Consider the following 15,959-nt stretch of genomic DNA (forward strand, 5'->3'; position numbering starts at 1 on the left):
ACCCAGACACTAAACCAGTCGTGTTCGTTCCCCGGAAACACAAAAACAACAACAAGCGCACACACGCATGCTCACCCACAACACATGCAACACCAGATCACGTGAAAGTAAAAAGAAAAAAGAGCAGAGCACCCCTTTAATGATGTGATTTGAAGTTTGTTTTTGCTTTTGCAAAATAAAGAAAAAGCACTCCTCCATTTGACCTCAAGCATCAGCACGTGACCGGAAATGAGTGGCCGTATCGAAATAAAAACCGGACACGTGCCGAGGCTTGGGGTTTATTGAGCCTGATGAAGCCGGCGAAGCGTTGCCTGAGACCGGGTCTGCTCTCACTTTTTTGCCCAAATTAGCGGAGCCGATCTCGTTTTTTTATACTTTTGGTTGGAAGCGCCTTCTTCTTCTTAAAAAATAAATAAGTAAAAGTATATATATTGTTACGAATTCGCGCCCGCCAGCGTGCGAACTGCTGCCTTCCACTAATAGTAGCAGCTCGCCCACCGGAAGGACAATTCAGTCGTGACCCTCATGGAACTATCACCAGGAACCAGTCATGGGTGGGGGTTTAACCTGACCACAGCCCAGTCCGCATTCTACCCGCGCGGAATAGGGTCAATCGCCGAATGCCGATATACCTAAGTACCCGCGCGGGTAACCTACCGAGGGGCTGCACCACGCCGCAGGTCGGCCTGGGACACGAACCGCTTAAGCGGTCCGTTCCGTACTGCAGTGATAACCGAGCGGTGTTATCGCCGACCTTGACGGATCTGATTCTCTTTACCGGGCGTTCAAAACCCACTACTCATTCCACGATGCAAGATGGCACTTTCAATGTGGTGAAAGGAGGACGCGACGAACGGGATACATTTCACACAAGGACATTTATTCAAGCAAGCACGTATATATAGCCAAGGCAGTCATGCAATGTATAAGCAAGGCAAATAGAAAGCAATACAACCGACTGCAATGAGAATGTACATGCACTTAACAGTTTTACTTCACAGACGGCGCCACGACAACATTCATTCAAAACAAAAGGGAAGACCCCCTCATAAGCAAGGGGGTGGACGGGGTTCGTAAACCTTTATGGCCGTGGATGACCGAATGGGCCCATGAGACCGACGCTGGTTACCTGCACCCTCGTGGTGTGACGGTCGGCGAGCTCTCTCCGGCACTCTCCTCTCGTGCGCACCTCGACCCTGGACCACCGCTCACAACCCTCTCGACTTGGCGCCCAGAGGGAAGGCACCCGGGTCTCGAACACCACAGAGCAGCAGCAATCCCCAATGCCACTAAGAGACGAAGCTCCCCTGAACAGACAATACAACTCGATGACCAACAACAACCCCCTCGAACCTGGCATCTCGTGCGCCCTTTTATTCCTCAGGTTCCAACGTCTGACTCCTCCCGTTTTCGGCTCTGCCCCCTTCCAGCTCCTGCGGGAAGCTTCTAAAAACGGGCGTGCTCTCTTGTCCCCCTCCCGCCCACCGCGCGGGGGGCGAGAGAAATCATTCTTGGCTCAGGTCCAAGGAAATCATTCCCCCAAAAAGAGGCCCTCCTTTACATGACCTCTGAACTTTGATCCGCATCGCACTTCCCCCACACCAAAGCGCGGGAAAATCCGCGCACCATCGCAACTCCTCTGGTTTCCTTCGCGTTGTGCTGGCTTTCGCAGATACTATTCGTTGGTGCGTGGGATTGTGGTTTGGTTGCTTGTAGTTGTGGTGTGGCTGGTGGTTGGCATTGTGGTTAGGTGATTGATGGGGTGGAGAAGGTGGTGAGGCGATGTTGGTGGTTGGGAGTAAAGTGGTGAGGATGGTGTGGTTTGTTGAGAGGCGCGTGTGGTTGTGGTGGAGGTTGCTGTGAAACAGTTGTTGAGAGCGACGTTGGTGGTGGTGGTTTGGTTGTGGTTGATGGTTGAGGTGATCGTGGTTGTTGTGATGGTGGCATGGTTGGTGTTGTGGTTAAGGTGGTTGTTGTAATGGTGGTTGAGATGTGGTTGGTTCAAAATAACGATAGAAAAAGAAAAACGGCTATCTCAAAGAGTCGCAGCCCAGTGAACACTAAGAAATCCCCTTTAAACAACGGTGGGGACCTATCTGCACATAAACTTAGCGTCATAACTGATCTGAGGACCTTTATGGTGTATTGCAAATTTCCACAGCCGTAACAATATATATATATATATATATATATATATATATATATATATATATATATTTTAATGTTACTTAAAATGTAAAACAAATTTGAAAGGTATGTATAAATCTTTCTTAAGTGTTGTGTTGTTATGTTGTCATGACAACAACAAAACACAGAAGAAAAGAAATATATATATATATATATATATATATATATATATATATATATATATGTTTATATATACTAGTGCGTGCCCGTACGTGCAAAAAAAGAAAAAAAAAGAATTGTGACGTCATAGTGATGTATGTGCGTGGCCGTACGTGCAAAAAAAAAACAAACTCAAACCACGTGCCAGAAACAACAAGCACACAGGCCGTTCCTTCGCTCGTGCGTGCCTGTACGTGCGTGGCTGTACGTGGAAAAAAAAGAAGAATTGTGACGTCAATCATGATGTCATAGCACCGTGTCCTGTCATTGGTTTGGTATATAAATGGCCATAACTTGATAACCACTTGTCCGATTAATATCAAACCTTGAAAAGGCACATCCACAGGGCCCCAGCAATATACCTGGCAAGTTTCAATTAGATTGGACCAGTGGTTGTCAAGAAACAGCGGTCACAGACAGACAGACACATATGGTCGTAGTTCATGAACTGGTCATCATTTGCGTTACAGGGTCAAAATATTCAATTTTTCAGTTTTCTCCGTGTTGATTGACATCACCAAGCAACATGCACTTGTGTGAAAAAAATTAGCAAAAACCACTAATTAACGGCGAATATGGTATTATTTAATTATGAACTTTAATGGATAATGCATTACAAGGAAAACACATTTTCGCGTTTATCTCAAATTCACCCTTTCTGAGTAAATTGGATGTGGATCAGTTATCTTTTGGCCGTTTTGGACAATTCAAGTGCCAAATTAATCCTGAGAATCTGCTAGATACATAACTATGTAATAAAGATATTTACTCGATCTCTTTTTGGAGTTTGTACATATTGGTCAGGGTTTGCTGAATAATAACGAGTTGAATAATCAATTTTGCATCATGCAACAGCAAGTCCCAAGTGTTACTCACCTAAAAAAAAATAACAAAATAGATTACATTAAAGCTTATTGATTGAAATAAATTCAGTTTATTCCAGATTTGACTCACCACATCCGCTGCCTCCGCCTGTTTACTCCACCCCTGACTTGTATCACTTATTTGCCTGTTACACAAAAACTATTGCATATTTTTTATTTCTGTTTTTTCCACATTAAACTAGACAAAATTACCTTTCTTGTCATACTAAGATATCTAGATATCTGTGGTTTTTTTCTGGTCTGTCGTCAAAGTGGAAAGTGGATGTTTTGAAAAACATATAGCAACTCCGCCTTTTTAGGGTGACCAGTTCATGAACTACGACCACATACACACATACACGCAGACACACAGAGATTGCTGGAATAATATATATATATATATATATATATATATATATATATATATATATATATATATATATACATACACACACACACACACACGCATACCACATAATCATGTTGTTGTTGTGTTGTACTTTACATTTTATTTCCGTATTGCAGACTATTACTGGGGTGTGCCGTTGCTACTCCACTGTCAAATGGGAGCCCACAAATTTGTTTGGTGCCAAACCAACAAAAGGTTCATCCGGTAGATGGTCTCACCACAATGCCATCGAGTCTGATAATGCTGGGTTGTCTTTGTTGGCAAATGCAACTGGGATTTAATTCTGAATTCTGCTCACTGGCTGAATTTTTTCTGAGGCACAGCTGGGATGCTGAAACACTGCCCCTGTACATTTGGGAGGGATTTTGTAATTTGTGCAGAGTGTTAGCAACAACTCACCTCTTCTTTGCGAAAGACTCTGGGATCATTAATGTCCACCAAGTAATACCAGCAGATGGGACACCCAGCTTATCATCCAGCCGAGGGACGGCACACACATTGGTGAATCTCCCTGCCTGTGAAGCACTGTGAAACACAAGAATGACTGTGATATTAACCCAGACCAGACAGCTCAGATGTTTGTTACATTTTGGTAATATTCACCATTTGTTTATTTGTTTGTTTATTTTGTTTGTTTTATGTTGCAGTACAAGCATGAGTAGGGAGGTGGAAGTCATGCCTGCTCACCCACAGGTACTAAATTTCACCTCAACACCCACACCACAATGCTCTGCTTGCAACATTATCACATTACATGAATATCATAATTTCACAATGTTAAAATTAAATAATGTTTTACAATAATAACACGAGTTTGTTGCTGTTCCTTGTTTATGATTATTATTATTGTTATTATCATTATGATTATTCACTTTCAACATTGACCTCATTGCCATGCTTTTTGTCTTCCATCTTCTGTATCCTGTTGTATGGCTTTCCCCAGTATTTCCTATTTCAATTCCCAAATGATGTAAATGATGTCACGGTCAACGTTGAATCAAACACAAGTAACGTCTGTGGAATCGTGTCTGCGCAGCATACAAAGGTATTACACCGTTTCTAAATAAAAGTTACATTGTCAGTTCAGAACAGGCCTGTGCCATAGTATTTTGAAGGTAATGAGCAGCTTCAGAGCTGTATGTACTACCTGAGGCAGTTTTAACAGCTTAAGTGAAATTCCACAAGGCACCAGTATAAGTGCAGTTGTCATCAACATTAGCAAATGCATGTTGGACTGGTACTTAATTCGGAAATTGACCAGCTCATTGAGTCATTACCATGGCACATCCGTGCCGCTGATGCAGTGCGCCCTGCACATTATGGCACGAATTTTGAATTTGTTTAGCATGCTGGTGCCAACCGCCCCTCTTGTGAAATGTCTATTTGCTAATGCTAGCAGATGGGTTCCCAGATTAATGTCCATCTGATGGATGAGACACTCACTGAGCCGGTCCTTTGAGTGTGTGGCACCAGTCAGACAGATGATAGGTTGGTCGGGAATCAAACCCAGTCTGAAGAACTCAAAGGCAAGTGTACAATCTCGGCATCATTCTGTTGGACACAAGCACAGTGATCCAACTGGTATTCTAAGCCAACTGATATGGTTTCACTCACATTGCACATTGTCAGGATCTCTGTAGACTTGAGAGCTCTAGATAGCCAAAGCATTGTTCTGATGACTGGTAGAATTCCTGGTATGGATTGTGCGGCAGTGCCCCTTTCCAACTTTTAATGGACAACATTGCTGTCTTTTATTGTTATCTCTACCACCGAAGGTGAATGGAGGTTGTGTTTTCACCCCTGTCTGTCTGTCTGTTTGGATGTCTGTTTGTCTGTGAACAGGATATCTCAAAACGTTGTGGATGGATTCGGACGAAACTTTCTGGACAGGTTTGGTGTGTGACAAGGACGAATTGATTTGATTTTGGTGAAGATCCAAATCTGGAAACTAGAATTTTTAAAGTGATTCTTCACCATTGAGAGATAAAGCCAAAAATCGTATACAGCGCAATTTCTTAAAACATGTACGGATTCGAACAAAACTAGGTGGACAGGTTGGGTGTGTGACAAGGAAGCATTGATTAAATCTTGGTGAAAATCCGGATCCCGATCCCAGAATTTTTCCTATTTGTTAAATGATTCTTCATAGTCCGGCAGATATGTGAAAAAAATGTGCCTTTAGTGATACAAGCATGAAATTTGGCACACTGCTAGGGCAGTATCTTACAAAGATTTTTGGATATAGGGACATTCCAGATTCTTCCCAGAGCCAAAATGGCGGCCATTTTACAAAATAGCCGATTTTGTGTTGTACAAGGAGGATACATGTGGATACAACTATATTTAAGAAGCATACCAGTGGTTTTATTTAACTAAATATAGATTCTAGCAAATAAGAAATAGCAAATAAAGGTGACAAAGCGTGAATAAACCATTTATTTGGTCATTTTTTTGGTGCATTTTTGCACTTTTGGACGGTTTTCTGCAACAAACTCTTCAAAAAACTGTTATCAAGCACCATGGAATGACTGTTGTTCATTTAACACTCTTGAACTCAGAGGAAGTGCTTCTGTTTGATCCTAACATCAACTTACAGAGTCTAAATTATACAGTGGAACCTCTAGATCCAGGTAACAGAGTCTACTATGATGCATGGATACATGTGTACATGTTACATAATTATCATCTGTGATCTCTCTTGTCCCAGTTCTACTCTCTTGTACACTCCCCACCACAGTGACATAGAGCTGTGCACTGGAGTGCAGCCTTGACACACTTGCACTGTCCTCTGCATCCCTTTTTGCAGCCACACCTTAGTAGTTGCCGACATGCCTCAGTTGCCTCTGGGAGGGTTGTCCAGTATATGTCCCAGCCATTATCGGTGTGAACCCACCCCCAGTCACTGGGCGATGGGAGCTCTGGTGTGGACACCATCATCTGGCCCCAACAGTCGCCGGCTTGGTAGGTAGCTCTCTTGATGTGCTGTTTTCGGGCTTCACGAGTTGGTGGGAGAGCATCTATTGATCTGCCATTCTGGGTGAACAGATGCTTGCGACACTCGTTGACATGTTCCTGGCTACTGGTGCGATCATAGAGCACAACAACAAAACGCTCCAGTGCATCCATGTGGTCATCTACGGCTGAAGGAGTTGGCGTGGCAGCCAAGGCACAGAATGCTGCAGTGACATCAGTGACCTCATCACAGGCTTTCCAGGTTTCCCATGCCTTTTTCTTCCCCCTGCCTCCAAAGCTTGAAATGGTGTCGCATCCAGTGAGGGCATGGAAGAATGACAAACCTCGACACTTGTTAGGTCCCAGTGCCACAGACATCTCGTGAGCTGCCAAGAACCTGAAGTTCTTTCCTGTGCCAAAAGCAACCCAGAGCTCATCAATGTCCAGACGTCCAGCTGCTGTCACCACAAGGACCACGACATCAGTGTCTACTGTACGGATCGACACTTTGCTGTATCCCTGCCTCACAGCGTCTTCAGCATGGAGTAGCATTCTTGTGTCAGCCTCTTCATGGCTACAAGGGGCAAGACCAGCAACATCTCGGGCCTGCGTACAAACCACATCTTTGTGGTGGGTGCTGATGACTTGTTTGTCTGTGTCTGTTGTTGCTACTCTGGTGGCTAGGAAGTCAAACGACTCCATCTTGTTCTCATCTGTGCGAAGAAAGGTCTGCCAGTTTCCAGGAATGGAACTAGATGGCTCGACTCGTCTCCTGATGCCTTTGCCTCGCTTCTTCCTAGTGTCTGCCTTCAAACTGTTTGTGAGGTATTCCTCCCAGACAATATCCATCCTGCTCGTATGCTGCAGCTGAGATGTGATGTATGGCAAGAATACTTCTGATGCATACTCGTTGAAGGTCTTTGCTGTGCCAGGTGTCAGCATACTGATGATCGCTGCACCATCAAGGATGATGACCTCAACTGCTGGACTAGCAGCAGCAGCATTCTCCTGTGGAGGGACCAGATCTTCTAAGCAGCCAACCAGATCAGACTTTGTTCCAAGTCTCATCTTGCCAATGTGTGATAGTGCAGGGGCACATGCTTGGTTCTCATGTGCGAAGAACTCATCAAGATCTCCATCACGTATCTGGGACGCAATGAACAACCTGGAGAACAGGGAGCAGTCATTCTTCAGAGATGAAATCTGCAGCTGTGCTCTTGACTTCTCTCTGACTGGAGGTCGGCTGAAGAGAGGGAGGTTGTCTCTCTTGATTGGGTCGGTGATGGGCTTTGTCTGGTTGATAAGTCTCTCATGGACATAGGAGTCATGCGGTTCTTGTCCCAGCTTCTCGATCTGGCGTACAGTATTGATAACTGCTGGGTCTGCCAGGTCTCTGCTATCTAGCACCAGGAGATCCTTGCTGTCATCACAAAATGGGTTGCCCATCTCCCCCATGACTTGAGTGAGTGAACGCACATCTCTAGCAAAGGCTACCTGTGTGTGCTTGGTCTGCTCGTGATGTTTGTGAACAGCCTTCTTGGTCTCTGATGTGGCCTGGAACTCAGCGATCACTCTGGCCATCTCTGGACCAGACACCATCCAGTGGCGTAATGCAGTGGGATTCTCTGTCAGGCCTACAGCTCCTCCGTCACCCTTAACTAATGCGTTATTCTGCTCGTGGGCTTGGTCGATGGCCATCGCAGAAAACGCATGAGTGGTCTTCTTTACTGTGAAGTTGCCGGCAAGAAACTGCGTGTATTATATACACTTGCATGTTTGGTCGCCAGTGTCACCATGTCACGCAGGTGAACTGGTATCCACCTGGCGTAGTTGGTATGACCCAAGGCGAAGAACCAGGGGACAATCTTGCTCAGGGCATCAATGTATAGCAGGAAGTTCCCTTCACGGACCGATCTGACGTAGATTAGGACAGTGAGTTCCAACTGTAGAATGATCCACCAGAAGTGGAACTGCAGACTGGCTTGCACACGTTCAGCACACCAGTCTTCTAGATCCTGTCCCTCATCTGCTCCTTGGCTGAAGGCTTTCTGTAGGAGAAGATAGAGGCTACTGGCTGTGCCCTGGTGAGCTCGCCGAGTGCGTGTAACATGGGCAGCCTTCAGGAAGGAATCAGCAGTACCAGTTGTAGCAACTCCTGCCTGCACCAGAGCTCCTGTCCACCCACTGCTATCCAGAAGATCACCCAGAGTTTTCAGTGCAGCCATCTCAATGTGGAGTCCACCAAATAGGATGACGAAGTGATCTTCTCCATGTGTTTCTGGCCATCTCCACTGGATCTGTTTGGCGAGTGCGTACAGTGGCTGATCGACTGTGAGGACTGGGATCTGACCAGGGTTCAGAATCTCAGCTGCTGTCTTGGTGACGTCCATGGAGTGACGAATCATAACCACGGACTTGGCCTGGTCGTAGAAGAGAGGCAGCAATGTGGTGAGGGTCACGCCACACTCTGGTTCCTCTGGAATGGACTGCTTGCTGGCATGATATGCAGCCCATGACACAGTCTCGTCTCCCTGTAGTGGTGTGTCTGATGCTACACTAACTGCTATCTGCTCTAGCCACCTGTCAAAATGACAAGAACTCATCAACACAATTAACAAGAGACAGGACCTCAGCACCACACACAGTTAACAAGAGATTGAGGCACATATATGAATACAGAATATGTACAACTTTCAGATGATATATTTTCTGTGGCATACCTGTATTCCACCTGCATTGCTTGAGGGATCAGTTGGCAGTCACTTCTGTTGGGACCAGCCAACTTGGGCATCGGTGGTTCACGTTTACCGAGAACCACAGGAGGTACAGTGGTGTATGACTCTGGCAGGTGTGCAGTGGTTGCTGTTGTAGTAGCATCATATGAGACTACTACCCGCAGCCGTTGAACTCCACGCACTTCACTATTCGGGTGCTGGAACAGCGAGATGCCAGTGCCGTGGAACGAGTCTTGAGCACTAGTTGAGCTGGGATTGTGATCGATGTTATCCACTGCGCCAGTCGTGAACAGACCACTCTTCAGTTCAGGTGGGCAAACTGCACCCTCCTGCTGGAAGAAGCGGCAGATACTGTTCCCCAAGTCTGTGGAGATGCTCAGCACCCTATCATAGGAGACGGAGAGACCCAAGTGGAACAGAGTGTCAACCAGGTCTCGTTTGTGAGTCTTTGTGTGCATCAGCATTCCCAGGTACACAGGCACGGGGGTCTCCCGATTGTGGCCATGCTTGGTAGACTCAATACTCGTACTCTGTCGGCGGCGTGCGTAGCTGTTGGACATGAGGAGCTGTGAGATTGTAAGAGTGGGTATTGATACAGATGAGTGGCTTGACTGTTCTTGGATCGTGGGACCATTCAGGATCATAGCAACTAGTGCCACGAGAGAATTTGGCACGGATTGTTCTTGGCAGAGGGCGTCAAATGAACCACTAAAGGCTGTCTTCATCTTCAACATGTCTCTTCGGACTATGTTCGCGGCTCTAGCAAGATGAACACCATCACTTTCAGCATCGTGTTCACAGGCCTTGTGAAGGGCTGATCCGATGTCCTCGTTGAAAGCTAGCAGAATATATCAGTGGAGTTATCAGTGGAGTATATCAGAATATATCAGTGGAGTTATCTCGGCCAGGCTTGTGCTCCTCCATGTCCGGAAAATATGTCATGATCCGGTGCTTGAGTTTGGTCGAGTGAACACGTCCAGTCAAGACTGTTCCAAGCTGTTTCAGCCGGTTGTTGTACAGACTTGTTAGATCTGCCAGCTTGAACACTGGTGCCACAAGAGCGTCCATGCGGGCATCATCGATGTAGGACACCAGTTCTCCGAGAGCTATGCCATGATTGATATCATCCTGGTCATCCAAGGTTCTCTTTGTGTCCCTTGCTTTGTTATAGAGGGAAACCAGACACTTCACATGGTACAGGGCATCTTGCGCCATCATATCTCCAGCACTCAGTTTAGCAATAAGTGGCTTGTCTTCTAGTTTCAGAGCACATTTCCTGACTCGTCTGTCCAGGTCAAAGGTAGAAGCTTTGCGCAAAGACTTGTTACCTGCTGGCTTGTCACAAAAGAAACACGTTTCGAGCAGTGACTCTGTGCGGTCCACACTCTGACGGGTATACTTTCCTGTCACGCCTTCGGTATCCCCACTGGTTGTTTTCCTCTTCTCTACCCGAATCAATTGAGTTTTGTTGTATTGTAGTCTGCACGAATCATGCCACTTAGCCCTGTGGTGCTGGAAGGTGGACTTGATACCCTCACCATCGTCCAAGCGGGACATGTCGAGAGATTTTGGCAAACAGACGATCTCACTGAACCTGAGGAGGTTGTCTGCCAGAGTCTGGTATCCAGACCCTCCTGTGCTTCGCTTAGAGTCAGCTGGACAATGAAGAGGCTCAGTGGTGTCCATCTGACACAGCACACATAGGTTCCAGTCTGTCTGGTTAATTGATGTAACAGATGTACTTGGCCCTCGCTGCTGGGGGTCTAATAGTTTGAAATGCTTGGCCATTGTCTTGAACCACCACCAATCAGTCACTGTAAAATTGGGAAGAACCACCACCAAGCAGGGGATTAGTCTTTGGGTACACTACAGTGGAGTTATCATCTGAAAACAGAATAGCAGAGTTAAAATGTTTTCAACTCCGAACCCCAGCCCAGAGGAGATGCATATATATACACAATGGCGATCTTGGGTGATTGTCACTCGATGTCCCCAATAGGCCACCATAAATTATTTCTTTGTGCTGGACAGGACCATATTAAACCCAAATCAATATGAACACACCATTGTAGTTTGAACATTTCTATTATGCAATCATGAAAATTAATACAGTGAGTACGTCAATATCGATTTCGCAAATTTATGCATTTAATCGCGACATTGCCAGCTACCAGTATGTAATTAATAATGGAAATATTCATTGAGTCTAAGTTCCTTTCACCAAATTTGATTTTTGATCTATTTATATTTCCACAAACAATATTCAGGTAACATTCACATGCATGATCATATTGCAGAGCTCTTGTTCCAGCCATACATTATTGCGATGGTAAACTGTTATCTGTGTCCCTCATAGACCACCGTAGATGCATTTTTTAGTCAAATATGAAGTAGATAATGAAGCATGTGCATACTAGTTGATAATAATCATATTATACTCACTACATTGTGTTTTGCACCAAGCACATGACTTTGCTGACCTTGTAGGCAGAATTTGTTATTCGTGGCAGCCATTTTGTAAAATGGCCACCATTTTGACCCTAGGGGTAATCTGGAATGTCCCTATATCCAAAATGTTTCCTAAGGGTATGCTATAACTGTGTACAAAATTTCATTCTTGTATCATCAAAGGCACAAAACTAACAGAATATTTCACATATCTGCCGGACTATCACCATTGAGAGATAGGGCAAAAAAAACAATATATACAGTATTGCATGACATTTCAAAAAGTTATGGACAAGTTATGCCAAATCTAGGTGATGAGTTGGGTAGGTTACAACAAGTCAATTAGATTTTGTTTCAAGTCTGGATCCAGATGCGGCTGATCAATGGAATACAAAATGTAAACTGTTCAGTCTGGCGTAGGTATGCGCTCTACCGAGTGCTGTTCCAGTAATTATAATTATTCTTGTGATCTTATGGTTTCATAATAATTGAAATAATTACGATAATAATTATTTTATAACAATAATTATTCTTGTGATCTCAAGGCCACTGCCCTTTATTGATTGTCTTGATTTTTTCGCTGAAAATAAATATACCCGTTTGTTTTTCTTTGTTTTTGTGGGGTTTTTTTTCATGGGAATCGCCCCAAATCTGGCATAAAGCCAATCGAGGTAAGAGGCTACAGTAAGAGTTCGATAAAGTGAAAGCATAACAAATAGAACAAGAGTGCAAGTGAGCACAATATACGCCCGAACAAGAAGGTATATACAGAATTGTGCTACTACATAGAAAACAGCATTCTGGTTGCCATGGCAACCACTTTAGCTGACGAACGTATGTCGCGACACACCGTCTCCACAGTCTGTACCTATGTACCAAATATGAAACGTGAAAGTTGAAAACTTTGGGAGTTAGAGTGCGGACAGGGACGGACAGACGGACGGACGACCGGTATCATGTAATATGCCCCGATATCTTCTTCTTCTTCTTTCGGCTGCTCCCGTTAGGGGTCGCCACAGCGGATCATCCGTATGATCCGCATAGTGATTTGGCACATGTTTTACGCCGGATGCCCTTCCTGACGCAACCCTGGTCGCCTCTTACGACACAGGGACATGGTACACCTATTTTAACCGGGGTATACACCGGCCCAGTATACTGGTACTCATTTTGCCGACCTCGGAAGGATGACAGGCTGAGTCAACCCCCTGGTGTATTAATTCAGTGGCCCAACGGGGCTTGAACTCAGGACCTTTTGGATCCCAAGCCGCTGCCCTAACCACTGCGCCAACACCAGGCGAGATATATACATACATACATATATATATATATATATATATATATATATCGGGTGTATAATTAATAAACCAGAGTTGGTGTCAAAGGCCCCGGGCGTAGTGGCGTGTGCCTGTAATCCGGCTACTCGGAGGCTTGGGTTGGAGGATCGCTAGAGGACGGGAGCTCTGCGCTGGGCCGTGCTATGAGAGGGTGTAGGGTAGCCCGGAATCATGGCAAAACCCAATCCTTATCCCTGTGTCGTAAGAGGCGACCAGGGTTTCGTTAGGAAGGGCATCCATCATAAAACCTATGCCAAATCAGTATGCGGATCATAACGGATGATCCGCTGTGGCGACCCCTAACGGGAGCAGCCGAAAGACGAACAACAAGTTGGTGTCAAAGCCACCCAATGCTCGCCTGTTTATACATTTATCGTTTTTAAAAGACGAGTCTAATCATTAATATTTTTTATAAAGCATTGCAGTGAAGTCTGATCCAAATAATTTTAATGCAATATATGTATTTGTATATTGTAATCGGTAACAAGAGCGCAAGTGAGCACAATATACGCCCGGACAAGAAGGTATATACAGAATTGTGCTACTACATGGAAAACAGCATCCTGGTTGCCATGGCAACCACTTTAGATGATGAACGTACGTCATGACACACCGTCTCCACAGTCTGTACCTATGTACCAAATATGAAACGTGAAAGTTGAAAACTTTGGGAGTTAGAGTGCGGACAGGAACGGACGGACGACCGGTATCACATAATACGCCCTGATATATATATATACATATATATATATATATATATATATATATATATATATATATACATATACATATATATATATACACATACACATATATATATATATATATATATATATATATATATATATATATATATATATATATATATATATCGGGCGTATAAAAAAATAGTGGGGTAGATAAAAACATTAGAAAGGAAAAAATAACTTGCACCAAAAACTTTAACATTTTCACGCTCACACTGATGCTGACGCTCACGCCGGGGGTATCGCTATAGCTCTCTGTTCTTCGAACAGGGGAGCTAAAAATGAAAATATAAAAAGAGGAAAAGAAGAACAAAACATCCACGACAACCATAGAAATACTGAAAGCATTCACAAAAAAGGTGGTGGCAATGCCAAACCTCACCATGATGAGCAACCACCTTGAAATGCAAGACAAAAAAAAAATAGACAGTTCAAAAGTCTGGCGAAATAGGATGAAACTTCAAAATGTAAGAAGTGGGAATTGACATTTCTGTGACAACTGCATAGATCATAGGATGATAAGAAGCACGTTACAGGAAGTAGATTCCAAAGCTAAACAGCACGAGGGGGGAAAAAAACTATTTACATGGCATTTCGTTCTGCACTTTGGAGACAAAGAGGACAAGGATGAGGAAGAAGAATAAGATAAGGAGAAAGGAGAAGATGACTGGCTGGTGCCATTCACCTCATCCTGAAATGAGGAAAACCCTCTTCACAGGACCACTGTGAAGGTGGGGGTGATTCGGCCAGGCAGAAAAATAATTTTTCCTTCCCTCAAAGGGTGTGTGACAAGGAAGAATTGATTCGATTTTAGTGACGATCCAGATCCTGGATGCTCTATAATTTAAAAAAAAATTTCAGTGATTCTTCACCATTGAGAGATGGGAGCAAAAACGATATATAGCATATTTAAAAAAGTTGTGGACGGATTATGACAAAACTTGGTGGATGAGTTGGGGAGGTGACAAGAACAAGCCAGTTTGGGTTTGGTTAAGGTGCATACGCAGATCCAGGTTAGGGTGTTATAAACTTTTACCTAATTGTTTTGTTGTTTTATTATTTTTTCTGCTTTCAATGCAAGTATGGCATGTGCTTGAGACAAACGTGCTGTAATGACTGCCTGCAAGCATATTCTGCTACAAATCTCTAACTGGGCCATAACTACATACAAATGCATATTGGCAGTGCACTTTCATTTGTCCAAAGTGCTGATGTATCCTTTGGCTTGCTTCTCCTTGCAGGAGTTACCACAAGATTCGAATGAGTTTGCAGGTCAGCACCTCACTTTCACGACCAAGGCGGCCATCAAGCTGCAGGTAAATGGCTCGGGGTAAAAAGGAAAGGAATCCTCATTCACTTTGATCAAATATCCGCCAGTATTAAGACTCCGAAACTCCATTTGACTCTTCTAATTTCATATACACTTCTTATGGAACAGCTCTTGTTGCAATGGAGGCCGTCACTCGCCAACTGCATGCTGGGTACGATCAATTTCTGTAATTGCGTGAAACCATAATACACAAACATTTTAAGGCCATTTTCCCCCTGCTAGAATGGGGGTTTGCCTTGCGGGTCCCATGACAATCTTCCATCATGGTTCCCTTTTTGAGACAATGTTGTTTTTTTTTAATGGCCGGATGCCCTTCCGTCAAACGCCAACCCTTTAGTCGCCTCTTACGACATGCAGGGATACGGTGTACCTATTCTAAAGCGGGGAACACACCGGGAGAAACCGCAATACACTCTCTGATTTAAAGGCAATTTTATTTTTGTTTGTGTATACTGTATGTATATCTGCATGTGTGTGCAAAAGATTATTTCCCTTTGTTGTGCAGAAAAAGGATTTCGGTGACAGTGTTTACATTGTGCTCATGGTGCCTTTTAATGAGACCACATGTAGCAATACAGGCGGTAAGTCTCCTTATACCCTTAAACATTTCCTTTCTTTGCCTCTGTTTTGTTACTATTCATTTAAGACATCGTTGTTTGCCTTCTCATCTCATGATAATAACTTCATACGCTCCATCATACAGATACAATGGACTGATTAATTATTGTAAGTGTTGCATGATAAAACCTGTATGTTAAGATAATTTAAGAAGGAATGCTTTTCTGGGGATGGG

The 15,959-nt window shown here is 44.1% G+C and overlaps 2 protein-coding genes and 1 pseudogene across 7 annotated transcripts in view; 1 reads left to right on the forward strand and 2 right to left on the reverse strand.

The window, feature by feature from the left end:
• The window catches only part of LOC147028112 (SID1 transmembrane family member 1-like), a 199,856-nt gene that overhangs the window by 54,042 nt on the left and 129,855 nt on the right, over nucleotides 1-15,959 (forward strand). For all 6 annotated transcript variants that reach the window (XM_085878160.1, XM_085878156.1, XM_085878155.1 and 3 more), the window contains exons 4-7: nucleotides 4,266-4,311; nucleotides 4,562-4,663; nucleotides 15,078-15,152; nucleotides 15,672-15,747. In XM_085878160.1, the coding sequence (XP_085734286.1) occupies nucleotides 4,266-4,311; nucleotides 4,562-4,663; nucleotides 15,078-15,152; nucleotides 15,672-15,747 (299 nt within the window). The remainder of the gene's footprint in view (nucleotides 1-4,265; nucleotides 4,312-4,561; nucleotides 4,664-15,077; nucleotides 15,153-15,671; nucleotides 15,748-15,959) is intronic.
• LOC147028113 (uncharacterized) lies at nucleotides 5,119-9,173 on the reverse strand (annotated as a pseudogene).
• LOC147028114 (uncharacterized) lies at nucleotides 9,200-11,182 on the reverse strand. The gene is made up of 2 exons (XM_085878134.1): nucleotides 10,205-11,182; nucleotides 9,200-10,155 (listed from the first exon to the last, which is right to left on the reverse strand). Exons 1-2 carry the CDS (start codon nucleotides 11,091-11,093, stop codon nucleotides 9,200-9,202), a joined length of 1,845 nt encoding a protein of 614 aa, XP_085734260.1. The 5' UTR covers nucleotides 11,094-11,182.

Source organism: Eptatretus burgeri, chromosome 4 (assembly GCF_056783735.1).
Source record: "Eptatretus burgeri isolate ZD-2024b chromosome 4, Ebu_testis_v1, whole genome shotgun sequence".
Lineage (NCBI taxonomy): Eukaryota > Metazoa > Chordata > Myxini > Myxiniformes > Myxinidae > Eptatretus > Eptatretus burgeri.